This window comes from Netta rufina (assembly GCF_964035555.1).
Source record: "Netta rufina genome assembly, chromosome: 3".
Taxonomy (NCBI): Eukaryota; Metazoa; Chordata; class Aves; order Anseriformes; family Anatidae; genus Netta; species Netta rufina.
The window spans coordinates 54,174,098-54,191,477 of record NC_140125.1 but is presented as its reverse complement, the minus strand read 5'-3'; the positions used below and the strand labels follow the sequence as shown (position 1 = coordinate 54,191,477).

Sequence of the window (17,380 nt, the reverse complement as noted above, 5' to 3'; positions counted from 1 at the left end):
AACAATTCATCCAATTCCGATATCTAGATTTTAAAGAGGCTATTATGGGGGAATTAGAAAAGGTCTAAAGACAAAGGAAGTGATTCAGAAAATAGAAAGATATACAGTGAGTGACTCAAGCACTTTTGTTTACTTAAGGTATCAAGGTGATTTGACTGTAACAACTTAAGTTGTAAGAACCTCCCACAGGGATGAGATACTAGGTACTAAGACTAGTTTGTGGATGTGATATAAAAGCCAAAGTAATTTAAGTTAAATAGTTGTTTTTTTTTTAGCAGGTGTTTATTAGAATAAACAATCATCATACAAAAGCTCCTGAGCCGACAGATCAAGGCTGGGATCTTCTAAAAGATTTACTTCCATCAAGCTACTGGGCTCTGCATATAGATATATATATATCTATATGATATATATATATATATATCATATATATATATAGATATATAGATAGCATATAAAGTTTATATTGAGAAGAGACCAGACTTAATGATCTAATGGCCCCTTTTGATCTTAAAATCCATAAATATTTTAATAGAGAAGTACAGCGTGCTGTGATGTGACTGCTTGTTATGCCTCTGGATTCAAGTCAGTTGACCAAGTACATTTCAGAAGGCTACATATGCTGGGCAAAGAATAAAGCACTCTTCTATCACCAAGCAACACAGTGTTCTTGGTGTCATATGATTTTTTCCTCACATAAAACTTTATACATTAATATCAGTCTGCACTGTGTTTTCTCAAAACAAAGTCCCAAATCACTTTTGTGACATAAACTAACAAAATGGACTGACACTGGAAATTTCAGGAGGCAGTTGAGATTTTCACCAACCATCTGCTATTTAAAGAAAATTGAACAGTTGCAAATATTGAGAGACAGTTGAGAGACAAGTACTAATTCAGGTTGCCTTCTAAGCATTAACTCTTGGGGAAAAAAAAAAAAAAAAAAAAAAAAGTATTTAAAATTCACAAAATATCTCCAGAACCATTCCAAACCCTCTGGATACAAATAAAAATGAAGCTATCCATCTCCATTTCTGGCAAGGTCCAATGTAGATATGAGTTTTCACAAAATTTTAGTAGTTATTTATGCAAATAGGTAAACCAAACATACCACTGAAGATAACATTATACAGTGAGGAAAACAGATTACCCCATATAGCTCATTCATGTCTGTACTCACTTTTTCCTGTGGTTCTATTAAGAACCATATAGTAGTTTTGACTACAATGTATTAAGAACATCCATCTTCATTATGGCAATTCTCCTATGAAATCTCTAATGTGAAACATAAAAATAGCCAGTCTACTCTGTATCTATACATATATTGAAAAATACAGGACAGTAAAGAACAAAAGTAACATGGTTCTTTGGCATTTAAAGACATTCTACACATTCTGTATACTACTACTACTACTACTAATAATAATAATAATAATTGCCCCAAAAGTACTGTATTACTTTTGTTTATTAACAACAACAACAACAAAAAAGTCCTATTTGCCTCAATACAGTTAAATCATATGATTCCCAGAAAATTCTTTACCCTTTTTTAGGAATATATGTCATATATACAACAGAGATAAAATATTTACTCCACATAGTCTTCTACAAATTAGTAATATTTGTTCCTAGATATCCAATCACAATCTCTTTAAAATTATTACCATCTCAAAGGTAAATGGCATGTTTTCGCATGTATGCGCAGTCTAAAGATTACTGACATTCCTGTAAATTGGATACATGTCCAATGAGAATATGTAATTGCCAAAGTAGACATCTTTTCCAAATAATGTAGGAAATTCCTAAACTCCCTTAGTTCATCAGGACTGGGAACCTATGACTTTAAAATCACTTTAGAGGGTTTTTTATACCATCTGTGATCAAAAGATCACAATTCTCTCACAAGTATTCAAATCCTTGGATTATTGTCTTGATATCAGTGGATGACATTTCTTATGATAGCTGTTGTCAAAAAAAAGATGTGGGTCGACTAGAGAAAGTTCAGAGGAGCATAACAAATGGGAGAAGTCTAGAAAACGTGTTCTGCAAAAAGAATTGTGTTTGTTTAGTCTAAAAAAAAAAAAAAGACGAAGACTTAGAAGACTGAGAAAAGATATGATAACACTCTTCAACTATGTAAAAGGTTGTAACAGTAAACTTTCTTCATGGTCATGAGGAATAGGGCAAGAAGGAATGGGCTTAAATTAGAGCAAGCATGAGTTAATAATTAAGAAAAGCATTTTATGGGACACTGAAAATTTAAGCTTTACATTTTTAAAGCCTGCCTACTTAAAAATTATAAAAACATGTAAATGAAGCAAGAACTAAATTTACAAATTAGCATGTACTGTAGCACAAACAGATAACAGATCTGTTGTTGAGGACTGTAAGATTTATTCACATAGAGACATAGACACTAGGAAAGAATCACCCAAAGTTTTTAAGTAGAGCCATGGAACTCAGTGAAGCAGTCTCATTTCTTCATCTGTAAAGGCCAAAAGCTGAAGATCTGTTCCATACAGTTATTTGATAACTAACTCTTACTTTTACATAAGAATACTCAATTTTGTTTCATTGATGGGTCACCCACAAGCAAGTTACACTGGTACAAAATTAAGCAATTTATTCTGCCTACTTGGTATTGATCTAAATGACAAATAGAAGCTAGGAAAGAAGACAGAACTGTTTAAAAAGAAGGTGTTTTGGGTAAGATGGCTTAGTTCAATTCGAGTTCAAGTACAGAATTCCAAAATTCTAGAAATAATTCTGATTCAGTCAGAGGACTTAAAATGAAAAAGCACTCAACTAAAGGAACCGTTGTCCCTACCTCACAAGTTTAAATATGTCGTTCTGATGTTAAGTGAAAAGCATTTCATCATTTCTCCCTCTGGTCTGGCTTATTATTGACCTCTGGCTGTAACCACTCTTTCCTACAAACCACTTAGATGAATTTGGAAAAGCAGAAATACAAGTAACCATTAACTAATCACTGACATTCAAATCATTTCATCAGTGTCTACCCTGCAGCCAATCTTTCACTTTTTTCTATAAGCTTGGAAAAGTTCTTGAGCTGAATGCTGGAAGTCTTATTTAACCCAACTCGGCGGTAGTCTTTGTACAAAACAGGCAATAATCCCACCTAGCGATATAAGGTAAAAACTGTTTTTTGCTATGTTTACTTCAAAAAAAGAGCTACAGGAATTTCTCTATGTGTATATCATCTGGGAATGGAAAAAAACTATAGAAACCTAACAAAAGCACAGCACTTTGCTAGTTTTCTATTTATTTGGAAAGGAAAAAAATTGTTTTATATTTATCATCACAGTAACACTTAGATACTGCATAGGATATTCAGTAGAATCACACTTTGTTCTTACTCAGTTGTGTTGAACAAAGCAAAAAAAATAGCCATTCCATAGATGCCAGGGATTTTAATCAAGAATTATCTTAGTCACAGTAATTAACGATGTTTCTGTTCAATGCCCTTTAATCCAGTGGACATTTTACACAGAACTCTTTTAGCCATGGCAAGGCTGCGAACTATATCATTCTGTGTATAGTTCAAAGCCCTGCTTTACTGGGAGATGCAAATATTATTTCTTCAAGGATACATTCCTTTTCAACATTGGGTCTCAAAAGACATCTCAGATCTGCAAGTGGCTGAGGTTTGGATTGAAGCATTTTGCTAATGGAACATCGAATTAAGATTAAGAAATCAACCAACACAAATTAATCTTCATCTGACAAGGAATTCCAAAAAAAAAAAAAAAAAAGTTTGGTTAGGAACTTAATCACAGAAAACAGATATACATAGACTGAAAGAGTGATCTTCTTGATCCAATATGGATTTTTAAATTAGATTTCTCACTACCTCCATAGTCAGACATACAGAAACCAAGACAAATGTACAGAAGCTTTAATCTTCCCTCATTAATCTTGGGCTACATAACAACATAATATATAACTGTTAGAAACGTTCACCAAATACAGAGCAAAACACATATGGGAGAACACAGTAGCTCCTAATGAAAATCCAATAAATGTCATTGTCCTGGGCTCAGGCTGCAATCTCAGCTAGCTTCCTCAGGAGTAAACAGTTAAGGTGACTCACTTGAACGGCTTATTACCTTGAATACTCCTTTTGAAAAAAGCTTTGCAGCCCTCACAAGACCAGACCCCATAATGGTAGCCTGAAGCATAGTCGTTGCACACAGCACAGTACCGGGTCTCCTTGGTGGACTCCATGGATAGGCTCCCTTTCTCATTTGTACTGGACATCCTCTCTCGGATGCTGTGACGCCTGCTATCAGAGCTTGGCCTGTTAAAAGCAAAAAAAAAACAAAACAAAACAAAAAAAAAAAAAAAAAAACTTTTTCAGCATTGTTAGGTCTCATCCACTCCTAAAGACTGAGGAAGAAAGAAGAGCACATCTAATTTTGAAACACGAGATCATCCCACCCCACTCCCCCCCAAAAAGAAAAAAAAAAAAAAAAAAAAAAAAAAAAGACCTTGTATCTCTTTCTTTTCTATTCTAATTGGAAAGGTGAAGAACTAATATGATACAGAGAAATTTCTCACAAATCAAACTGTTACTAGGCACTGTACCTTAAAAAAAAAAAAAAAGCTATTTGATAAAGTAATCAGTTATTCTCAGAATATTACAAAAGCACCACCACCCCACCAAAAATTGAAAACAAACAAAAAATAATAATAATAATAAAATGTGTACCTAGTCCTGTCCCAAGGGTTCAGCATGTCTGCAGTATCAGTAATGAGTCTGAGAATCTAAAGCAAAAATTGCCTAATATTTGCAGCACAATTTGCAAGTCACTTTTGCAAGGCTATTTTCAAGGCTTATTGCCCAATTAGAAATCAAAACTTTCCTTACATTGTCAAACATATAAAATAATTCCTGTTCTCATTATAAGGCAATTTATATAAAAATTAAGAAGTGTTTTTTTCCACAAGAAAAGTCAGAAGGCATTAAAAGCTCTTGCCAAAGAATTTCTGTTCTAGTAATATACAGAGCCACATGTGCAGTATGTGCAATGCTGAATGAAAACTGAATAAATCTATAGCATGAATAGGCAATGAATTCACATCTGGTAAGAGGTTATTACAGGTAGTTGCTGCAGGCTTGGTAAACAGGACAGTGAGATGAGAGGATGTGAAATTACCAAGAGGAACAGCAGTGATCTCTGAGATTGCTCCTGGAAGGTAAACAGCTCTCACATGACATGCTTTGCAGTAAGAGTCTGTGCTACAAATTGTCCAAGACACAAATCCATTTGCATCTGACAATATCATACCAGTTAAAGCATGAAGAATCCTACTATTTACAGTAATTACCCACTTATCATTAATGTTTTAATTGCTAGTTAGTATCTCCCCTTGGTTCCAATCTTTTCTCAAACATGTTTTTGAACTAGGAAACCAGGGCTCTACTTCAGATTTATCCACATATACTTAAATTTGCCATATTACCTTCTTCAGTGCAGCAAAACTTCCTGTGTTTTGATGAACTGAGGCATCTGGCACCAACAGCACCTCCTGCTCCAAACCAATACTCCCCTACAGCTTTCTGATGACTCTTACACTAAACCATTCTAGGCAATATTTCCCAAAACCTCCTGCTACAGTCTGTCTCCTGAAAGCTTTATACCAGACAAAGCCACCCATATGATCTCATGTGAGCTGCCAGCCATCCTCTGAAAACTTTTTATATATATACTCTCTGTCCCAAAATATGATATACTTGCATTGAACAGTTTTGCATGAATAACAGTTATTGGAGAAACAAACGGCTGTGCCATGTTAGACAGCACAATCTTTTAGTGGCATCATTCAGAAAATCCACATTTTTAAAACCAAAAGTTCTTTAACATACCAGCTACTTTTGGAAATTCATTTTAACATTTTTTGTTTTCCTTAGGACCTGTGCAAGATGGAAGAAACTGCAAATGGGGAAATGATGATGTGGCACAACCCTGGTTTTTAGTGATGTGGGAAAACCAGAGAATCTCAGAATCTGACAACAAGAGTATACCAAAGTAGGCAGGAAATAATAATAATAACAATAATAACAATAATAATAACAATAATAATAACAACAATAATAACAATAATAATAAATCATTGCCTATTTAAGATGTTAAAATGTGAAAAATATATCATTAATAAATCAGTATATATGCAACACCTATATGGTATATGTAATTACCTTTCCAAACCTGCCAAACCTAGATAGTTTTCTTATTTTTCTCCAGGTCTGAATCTTCTTTTGAATTTGCTTTATCTCAGTGCCTCACTTAATTGACTATTTTTTTTCTGCTGAGCACTGATCAGAGATGTTTCTCATTTTCTCTGCCCCATTCCCTCTTGCCTGCAGCTAGATCACTTAATCCATCTCTTTAGTACAACTTTAAATTAACCAAGATGAAATATTTTTTAAAATATATTTTAGGTGTGTATAACTACAAGAATATTTTAAATATTACAATTTAAAGTAAAAGAGCAAGCAAGCAGATAATTTTCAGTATAATTTTACCATCAATAAACTATTTCGGTAGTTATACATGACTGACTACCTCATAGATATTCATAAATGTGAATCTTTTCTTCAAGACTGCTACAAATATGCATGTTACATGAGACAAGGTTCCCAAAATAGTATCCATATCAATAAGAAATAAAAATAAAAGTCTAACTTTTAAATTAACTTTAAAAAGCACATTAAAATGCTAAAATGAAGAAATTAAGTTCCAAAACAACTTCATTTCTCTGGACATGTAGTACCTTTCCAACACCACCCACTTCCTCAAGCAATCCTAGCTGCATACAAAACAAAACACTTCAACCAACAGGTAAAACCAAAATAGAGTAAAGAAATACCAAAGAATATCAGTCATCACTTCATCCAGATTATTCAAATGCTCACCTTTTTAAACTGTTTGTTTTCACTCAGATCAAGACAAGGCTAACAAATATCATTTAATAATAATAAAAAATGACTGAAAATTTTCCTGGAACAACAACAACCAAAGTGCTTCTCTTATGTAGAATGAATAAGAAATTTCACCCGCAAAAAAACTGTAAAATACAAAAGAAAAAAAAAAAAAAAGATGCATAAACAGAAACAAAAAAGATGTAGTATTTTTTCATGCTGCCTGAGGGTAGTCTACTCCACAGACTGTCAGTCACAGAATCAGAGCCATATTTTCAGAAGAAATCTAGAGGCAGAGGCATGTAAGACAGTTTGTTTCCTGTAAATACACAAAGGATCAGTGGTGCAAGGGATCACAGAAAAACAAGGGAATAATACTACTGCTCATGACTGCCAATAATACCCCTGCATTTCATAGTTGACTTAGACCTGCATTGCCTTTCTCCTCACAAACTTGTTACGTTGAAAGACCAGTGTAAATCTTTTGATGATGCAGATCTTCACAAAACGAAATAAATCCAAAGGAGTTTGCCAGCTTTCACACCCCCACACCCAGCAAAATCCATGACACTCAAGCACCACACTGAGGCAAACTGGCCTTGCAAAATCATCATGTTCAGGCTTTTGTGAACCACAGCAGAAAGCAAATTAGAAAACCCCTAGCCCCATCCTCACCAGAAATAACAGCTTGCCACCCGTTTCCATTTAAACCATGGAAATGAGACCTGGTAATAGACTTTGTGTTATCGCAACTGTAGTACTTATTCGAAGATATGAGGAGGCAACCCTTTGGGAAAAAAAGGATCCCAATAACTCAGAGATTGCTAAATCGAAATAACATCTCAAATTTCATCTGGAAGTCAGCTGCTAACTAGTGCACATCACAGACCACTGACGCTGTGTCTTGACAAAAATAACAGTCTGCTCTCCATCCAGTTTTCAGTTAGGTTTCAACGGTTAGCTTTCTGGAGAACATAGTGCAACAACCCAACCCAACTTTAATAACTTTGGCAAGACCATCCTTCCCAAAATACAATAGCAGAACCTTTTCAATAATTTCCTTTGTAATCTATGCAAACAATAAAAACAAAAACAGAAAAGACCAGAAGTTCTTGTCAACTATTTTTAACAAAGAGAAACATATATCAAAAAAAGAAAGAAAACCCAAGATAAAGCTCTCCATCCAAGGCCCCCAGCAAAACAGAATAGATTAGAAAGCAAAAAAATCTCAGGGAGAACATGATTTACTGCTCTTTTCCAAATGTAATAATATAGCAGATATATAAAATGGAAAGATCTTTGGAACCTACAGAGCAAGACAAGATCTTCCATGCTCATTTTTCTATTTTCCACCTATGTCACATTGAATCTGCTCTTCAGTAAATTTGTTTGCAAACAAAATTCTGCTTTAAACATTCATTGATCATCCAGGACTCTAAAGCAGCCAAGAGATCTTTAACCCCATGTTGACTGTAAGGTAAAAGGAATGTGTACATGTTGCAATTAAAGTTTTGTAATGTAAACTTGCTTTTTGCATCATAACACTGACTGGGAGGCAGAATGAATTTAGACCAACTCACAGTACACAATTCAGCCAAGAGTGAGGTAAGGCCCAATTTATTCATAAACCCAGCTTTCTGTGAAATCAAGAGATTTCATAGGAGGGGAGGTTCTTAAGGGGACATTTTTTTAAGCTGTTAAAGAAGACACCCTGATAAAGACTAGTTTTCTGAATTTACTCTCTGCAAGAAAATTTAATCTGCAGATGCTAATTTTTTTCTTACCAGAATGGACAGAAATCCCCAGTGTAAAAAGCCTCAGAAACAATGCTCAGTTCAAATGCAACCAAGGTCTAGCAGGAACAATGCTTTCCACACACTGGGCTTATTCTAACAATATTATGTTATTCAGTATGAAATTAATTAACTTGCTTTTAGAATGTGAATTTCCATATGGTGCAAAAATTTTATAAAAGATTATTTACCAAGAATTAAATGCTTGAAGATACTTAAAAGACATTTCAAGGAGAAGTACTGCAGTAGGAACAACCAAATATACAGAGAGAAAATTGCACATTAAGTGCCTCAAAACTGTACTCTCAGAAAATAGCTCCAATGAATCTGGAAAAAAAAAATGCTTTCCAAATGAAAATGTTGGTTTGAAATGAGTATCCCCAAATGTCTAGGGCTGTAATTTAGCTAAATACAACTTGAAGATGGAGGGGAAGTAAGGTGGGGAAGGGGGGAGGAGAGAGGGAGAGAGAGAGGGAAAAAAAGAGGTGTCACGTGGAGTTGAGTATCAGACAGATGGAATCATGGGATATGTTAGGTTACACAGAACCTCAGGAGGTGGCCCCAAACCAGACCATTGTTGGCATGTGATGGGTTACAGCAGTGAGGTTGGGTTCTAGCAACGGGACCTAGAACCAGAAGCAATCTTTGTCTGAGCCTCCACTGGTGATTATGTTTGGCCAATTCCTAGTCCATGGCTTCCCCAAAACAGGATGATTTCTTCTATGCTGCTGAGGGGGAAGACTTCTGACCTGAGCCATGACCTGGGAGAAGGTTATTCAGCCAGGCCAACCCCCGCCCCAGGGAATGCGAAAATATTAAGTGGTGAGAGACGTTATGTTGATGCCCATGCCTGTGTCCTAGCCTGGTTTAGTTAACTAATATATTTGCAAGCTTTTCTTCTCCATTATCCTCAGCTTATTATTCCCTGATCATCTTCAAGTTAATATCTCTGTTTCCAGGTGAAAAAAATAAGCTATAGAGTGAGAAGGATCAGAACGAAATTCAGGTCTCTGTAAGGATTGCAAATCAATGCTTTGATTTGATGGCTAAACTAAAATAACAGGAAAATAGTTTGGTATTGTCCAGCAAATGGCACTGTTGCAGACAAGGTCTCTCAACATTAAAACAAAAGCATATCTTATTAGGTCATCAAAGCTGCTTATTCAATGAAATTAAACATTTCCTTTGGTATTGGTTTAATCCTCTTTCTTCATCCTTAAGTCACGTTATTTTTAAAGTGAGTGACTGAAATACTGTATTTGGATATGTCAGAATTTATGATTTCATGTCTGAAAAAAATTATCCTACATTTATCTAAGGGTATTTGCAAAAGTCAGAGTAAATTTTAGCATCCTTTCATCCTTAAACCTTCACTTTTTATTTTATTTTATTTTATTTTTCTCAGATCTACCACTAATATCTTCAGACTGCATTAAAATCTAGTGAGGCATGCCTATGCACAGTCACCATGCAGTCTGTGGCATCTCCAGCCACACTTTCCAGAGTTTCAGTTGATGGCAGAATCAGGGAGCCCATTCAGATGCTTAATATCTGAATTTGGATGTTTTCAATATTTAATTTTCCCATATTCTCATTCCCAGGATTGGTGTTTCATGTTTTAGAAATGTAAGCTAACTATTTTGCAATTGATCCCCTTGACTAACAGAGAAGTTTGTCCAATTTTTCTGAACAATGTAGGCAGTTTCCTTGGGGGTAGTGGTGGGGTGATTCTTTACAAGGGAAAGACTTTTGATCTGCTTGACTGTTCTACAGGTCTGAAATCTGAATTCCTACCAAAACCAAACCAAACCAAACCAAACCAAACCAAACCAAAATCTTTGGAATAAGCTAAAATGGATCTAGATCTTGTAAATACTGAGAAATTAGTTCTGTTTCACTCTGTTTCTCAGTGCTGTTGGAATCTAAACTAAAACTCACAGGGTCATTTTCATTAGTCTTAAATGAAGAGTGGTGTTGTAGCTGTATGTCACAGAGCAGTCCAGAACTCAAACAGTCCTGAAGCATTGACAATTTTCGGATTGATGTTTTTGTTTGTTTGTGCGTTTTTTGTTTGTTTGTTTGTTTGTTTGTTTGTTTTGTTTTGTTTTTCTTATAAATGGAATGCTAATAATTTCTTGCTGTACATAAGGTGACTGCAGAAACAACCCCACACATGTTTTATGGCAATATACATTCAAGGAAGATTCGAATTTTAAGTATAGCATATAGCTGAACTGCACCTTGCATACCCAAATGAAACCTTAATTTATCCCTCCTGTACGTATGTATATTATCTTTAAATATATTAACATACTTTTCACGGGGCAATAATTCATCAGTGCCCAGAAGAGAGAGTATTTATTAAATGAGCAGTTATTCTGCCTTTGGTTGTTTTCCTAGCCACTCAGTGTCTGGTGCCTTACTATCAGCACACTATCTGAATTCAGCTATGACATCAGAATTAATTTCTTTCCAGTATTTCCATGCCACTGTAGCATTTGAGTGTTTGACAACTGCTAATGAATGTACTTTTTTCAATACTTGCGTGAGTTGAAAGGATGAAAAATGAGGCTGAGAGAGATTAAGGTCAAAAGTATATACAGAGTCATATGCAAACCTGAGATTTTAAGTACCCACCATTAAATAGCATTTTATATGTTCAAAGTGCTACTTCCCTTGTCTGCAGCTGCAAGGGTAAATGTTTAACACTTACATAAATCAGACTGTAGGACTTCCATTCAGCACAAAGAAAATTACAATACAACATAAGACTACTTGTGAAGAATTTGATTCAAAATATTTCTAAACTTCACAGAAGGATTTGTGGCAGAGTTAGGCAAAGAATTCAGTTCTTCAGGCCATCAATCAGCTGCCTTCACATAATAATAGTTGGAATTTTTGTCTCATTCCTTTTTTTTAGTTACCGGTACTTGTGAGAAAGGAGTAGAGAATTTACAAACAGTGTCATATTTCACTACATAAGTATGATACATTCCAGAGTTGATCTTTTTCATATACTGAGGTAGTCGTTCACTTATGATTATCCTGTAATTATGAACATTATAATAATCGTCATCATATCAGAAAGTGGAAGCACAAAGTTGATCAAATAAGATTTGCACAGGTCATTTAAATTTGGACTTACTAAAAATACATGTTGCAAATTGTTTTTTCTGTGAGCAGCTTCTCACCTTCTGAAGAGGACATTGAGAGAAAAAAAGAAAAAAAATATATCCTTTTGCTTTGTGTTTAAAGTCACAGATAGCTGGTCTGGATCATACTGGTGTACTTGCCAGTATGGCAACTGGCACTTGCCTTAATGCAGGAGGCAACGGCAAGAGAAGACTTTCACTACCCGAGCAGCAGAGGAAGGGTGTCAGTGATATTTCCTAACAGATGTGAATAGTGACACTGCTTCAGGTTAGATGAAGCAAAATACAGAAATACACAGAGGCATATGCCATTGCTGCCAGTGACCATATCTGCTTAGTCCTTCTGCAGCTGTTCCTTTTTCAAACACTCTTGCCTGATCTACCCAGCTCCTCTTTTCCCATTCTTACACTTACCTCTGCCTTTTCATTCCAGTATCAGCCTTCCTGTCCAGAAAGAGCAAATTCCTCTTATCTGGTGCCTGGAGTGACTCCCCTGGCTACTTCTCCTGTGCCCAGATTCCCCACAGGCTCCTCATGCAAAGCTCTCCTTCCCCCCTTCATTACTATTTATTTTCCTTGTGTCCTGGACTGGAAGTTTCCACTCTTCTGCCTCTCTCTAAACCCTTCACAAATGTCTGCCATGACGACATTTCAAATTGGTCTAAACAGAATTATAATATTTTAATTAAAAAATATATATTTATAATACCTTTAAAACTATGACATTTAATTTATATAAACAGCCTTGCCTTATGTGATTTGTACTTACATGTTTTCTCCTTTGGACTGGGACTACCTCACAATGCAAGCCCTTATCAAAGTAACCAGTCCCACTGGAGTCCCAGGGTTCTGTGCACTGGGACACTTTGCTGTTGGGATAAACGGCAACTGGAACCATATCTTTAAAGAGCCAATTGAGAGATGTCGTAATAACCACAATATTTGATAAATGACGTAATATTTCTCCCCCCCCCCCCCATCTTATTTCAGTTCTGAAATAAGAAAAGCACCATGCTTTTATGATTTGAAAACTATTGAAATCAGTTCAGAGAGTAAAATTAATCTTTTTCAATTTTCAAGGAAAAAAAAAAATCCATAGGACTTTCATTTGGCAGACATATGAATTCTTAGAAGTTTTGACAGAAAAATGCTTTGGTGTTTCAAACACCAAAACATTCCTTTTCATTAAATATACATTCAAAAGGAAATAGACATTTATATGATATGCCAAAAATAATAATAATAAATAAATCTACAGATGCATTGAGAGGGACAGTTTTGCAATTTCAACCACATGCCAGTGTTTCTACCAGCTGTCAAACTGCACTGCAGTCTAGATGTGAAAACATAAATAGACATATAGAAATTACAAACCCTGCAATCACTGTATATTAGCATTTGGTAAAGCAGGGACAGAATATCCCTTAAAAGACTGTGTATCTAGACCTGCCCTACAGGTACTTATTTTAACTTGTCTTTACAACCTTTCCAATGAATAAGCCTCTGTGTCTGTTTGGAGCTTCACTGCCTAATGTGCAGCCTACACCCTCTCTGCTGGAACTTAAGCTCGTTTGTCCTCAGCTATTTCCAGTTAGCCTGGAGAACAACTCGGTCACTGCCCTCTCAATACAAATCTTCCCTTCCCAGGATTCCTGCCACATCTCTGCCTCCAGCCTTCTCTCCACAGATTCTCCTCTCCAATCCTCCCGTCTTCTGGCTCTCTCTTAGGCACTGCACTTGCATCTGAGTGGACAGGAAAGCCTCTGAAAAAAGCTTTGCCAGTCTCTCCTAGAACTGCATATTTACCTCTTCATCTGTTTTGATGTTAACAGAATAAAATTTGCCTTTCCTGCATACTACTCTGTTGACTTGTATTTAGTTTATGATCCTCTCTAACCCTTAGATATTTTACTGCAGTACCCTAGTCAGTAATTCCCCAGTTATTGTGCTCGTACATTAGATTTCTCCTTCCTAAAGGCAGGACCTTAGTGAATTTCAGAAATGCTTTATGTTTCACCTTCTATTCCAATAAGCAGCACTATAAATACATTCTCTTGCATACTTCAATTTCAAGTGGCCCATATACATATTTCTGCTACTTTTAACAATGGGCAGATACCATCTGCTTATTTAAAAATGAATGGTACTTTTTGTTGTTGTTGTTGTTGTTGTCGTTGTTGGATTAAATTCTCTGCAAATTATTGTTTTGTTATATCTTTTTAATCTATGATCTCTGAGCACTCTCCTGCTCGTTAAGGAATAGTACCTTTAAAATATATATTTTGATCCAAATCCCCAGGATTCAAAATAATGACCAGGTAATTTGCTCAGGGTTTCTATGCCCATTTCTACCTCCTGTCAGTTTGGTCAGGGCACGTTTCTGACATTTTCGTTTTCATTCAGTTAAGCAACCTCACAGGCTCTGGTGTATAAAGTCACACAATCTGAGGAAATACCTTCATCCACTGCCTAAAAGCATGCCAAATTTTATGAAGAAGCTACTGACAGACAGAGTGCCTCAGGGCACTGCACAGATCTGATTTTCTGGCAGCAATACTGAGTTGTGTGGTGATGTGGCTCTGGGGACAAAAGCGACAGGGGCCTGAGTGTGGTAATCAGCTGTGTGCAGAACTATGTCAAAGTGGAGGGTCAGATGGGCAAAACGTCTCAGAGGGAAAGGACATCTCACTTTAATGTAAACAATTTGAAGAATAAAACATGTTTTAAAAGCTGGAAGCATGGGGGCAAAAAAAAAAATGGTTCGGCAGACTATCTCTGGAGTTTATCTTCTGCTGCTTTCACACATCTAGAAATATCTGGTCTCCTTTGTCTCCATTACAAAGCCAAGCCTCACAGACTAAGCTGAAAACTTGTAGTACTACATTTCTTATATAATTCTTATAATTAAAATATGGCTTTTAAGAAAAAGCTGAAGTGCAGCCTTTAATATAAAAATAACACATCGTCCAAAACAAATCTTTTCTCTGAGTTTCACTGTTCCTAAGCAAACTTTCTTCAGAATTACTCATTTGCTACACTCATTTTTTGTTTCCTTTCTAATGTTTAAATAAACTACCACAATCCTAGCATCTGAAGAGAAAAAGTTAAATGCACTTAATAGATCAGAAAAGAGTGTTTCAGGAAATTCTGTCAGATTCCTACACTTACCTCCAGACTATTTCAAAGCTAAATGCCAGCAAAAACACAAGAATCAATCATAAATCTTCCGTTACCATGCCTTTATAGGGATTTCATGGGCTCATGTGTTCTTTTTATTCTTGGGCAAGCCTTTTTTCCAAATATTTCAGATGCACACAGTTACACTGAAGTTTAGCCAATTACCCAGACCTTCTTTAAATTCCTGTAATAATCTTTCTATGACAACATTAAATGGGACATTTTTAGAGAAAAACATTTGAAGGATATAAAAGTTCTCTATTACACCAACTTCAAAACTGATATGTCAAATAAGAATGCAGATTGTATAACACATTACAATTCAGATAACACTGTTTTAAAATTCCAGTCTAAGTTCCTATCATCTCAAATACCAGTGTTTCTTAAAATGATGTTTTAAACTCAGAATATAACTTTAAGGTGTACACTTAATTTGCAAATGAACTTCTGAAATTAAACAATGTTATAGCCACATATGAGCCTAATAAAGAAATTAGAGGGCTCTGGGCCACAGGAAAATAAACCTCAGGAAGATAAAATAAAGGACTACCTGAAGTAGTGTTTTTAAGTTCTTCAAAGTGTATGCAGATCTCTTGAACTAACTGATGTAAAGCATTGAGGAAGAGCTTACCAACCAGGCCATCTACAACACCTGGTACCAGCTACTATCAAGAATAAAGGAAAAAGACTAAGCAGAGGTCCCAAGCCTCACGATGACATGACATAGGCAGCAAGAAAGCTGCTGGGCCACTTTGGAAAAATCTACACAAAAGGCATAGCTGACACCTACATGTAAAAATGCTTCTGTATTTGCTCCAGAAGACATGGTTTATCCACAGCTCCATGTTTGTGCCCAAGTTGCTGGAGAGCAACTTTTTACACAAACAGATAATCATAGGACAAGCCAAACAGTTTTAAACTAAAAGACGGGAGATTTAGATTAGATGGTAGGAGAAAATTCTTTACTCAGAGGGCCGTGAAGCACTGGAACAAGTTGCCCAGAGACATTGCAGATGACCCATCCCTAGAGGTGATTAGGGCCAGGATGGATGGGGTTTTGATCAACCCGATCTAGTTGGAAGTGTCCCTGTCCATGGTGGGGGATGGTGGAACTGGACGGTCTTTAAAATCCCTTCCAACCCAAACCATTCAGTGATAAAATGATACTATGGAAATAAATAAATAAAACAAAAACTAGGAACCCTCCCCCTGTATTCTTTGTGCACTCTAATGGTGCACAATCTAGTTCCCAGTGAAAGTAAAAATAATTCCTAAATGTACAGACCCATTTGTGCTTAAGCCAGTTTCACCAAAACAAATTATTTGTATATGGGACCTGTATGATCCTAGTCATAGGAGCAGACTGACCAACTTGCAGACCATGGCTAGCCTGCAACATGAGTAGCAGATGAAAGCCAGCATAGGAATGAAAAAATGCATCTTGTGGTGCAATACTGGCCTGACAATCAAAAAGACAGAGGCATCAGTCCTAGCTCCTGTGCAAACAATATGTTTCCCAGAAATTCAAATATGACTAATCTCTTGGATGCTTGAAAGCATAACAAGTGTAACAGATGGGACAAAAGTGGATGATCTGCATATGGTTGAGTACTACCAATCACAGGACAGGCGACAGAAGCCTGACAGAAGGCAAACAAACAACCAGTCTGAAAACATGTCGTACCTACCAACCATTGCATACAAGGGCTGTATCCCACCTACAAAGCTGAGCTATCAGGCTAACAAAATACCAATACCTTCTAGCTTGTTACATAGCCTACTTCCGTAATTAAGAAGAATAAGTAACAAATTTTGTCAAGAGGTCTGGACCCTAGTAGGGGAAGAAGCAGTTTGTCCTTTCATTCAACGTGGAGGAAGAATGGATGCACAGAAGTATGATGCCACACAGAACTGGGGAAGCTTGAAAGGAAATATTGCCCCAGCTGAGGTACTTGACTCATTCTAGTCCTCAGGGAAGTGCTGAATTCAACTCTGCATGCCAATTCATTCTTTGAAAATTAATGAAAAGTAAATCATGTGGTAAACAGATTGGACTTCGAAACAGAGCACTGAAGTCTGGCAGAGACATGTATAGCCTAGTAGTTATGAGTGTGCTAGCAAGGCCTAGTTGTTACATGTGTGCAACAGGGCCGTAAGGCCAGGCCATGTTGACCCACAATGAAATAAAACATAAAACTTCTCTAACACATTTGTCATAGAGGATCTCTGGAAACAGAAATTTACATGTGCTAAAAATACAGCTGAAAGTATAAAAATAAGAAAATAAAATTAATAAGAAATAGATCTTGAACATA

The 17,380-nt window shown here is 36.1% G+C and overlaps 1 protein-coding gene across 1 annotated transcript in view; it reads right to left on the bottom strand.

Moving 5' to 3' along the window:
• Positions 1-17,380, bottom strand: part of ESR1 (estrogen receptor 1) — a 139,696-nt gene that overhangs the window by 80,924 nt on the left and 41,392 nt on the right. The window contains exon 3 of the mRNA XM_084285268.1: positions 4,128-4,318. Coding sequence (XP_084141394.1) covers positions 4,128-4,318 — 191 coding nt within the window. The remainder of the gene's footprint in view (positions 1-4,127; positions 4,319-17,380) is intronic.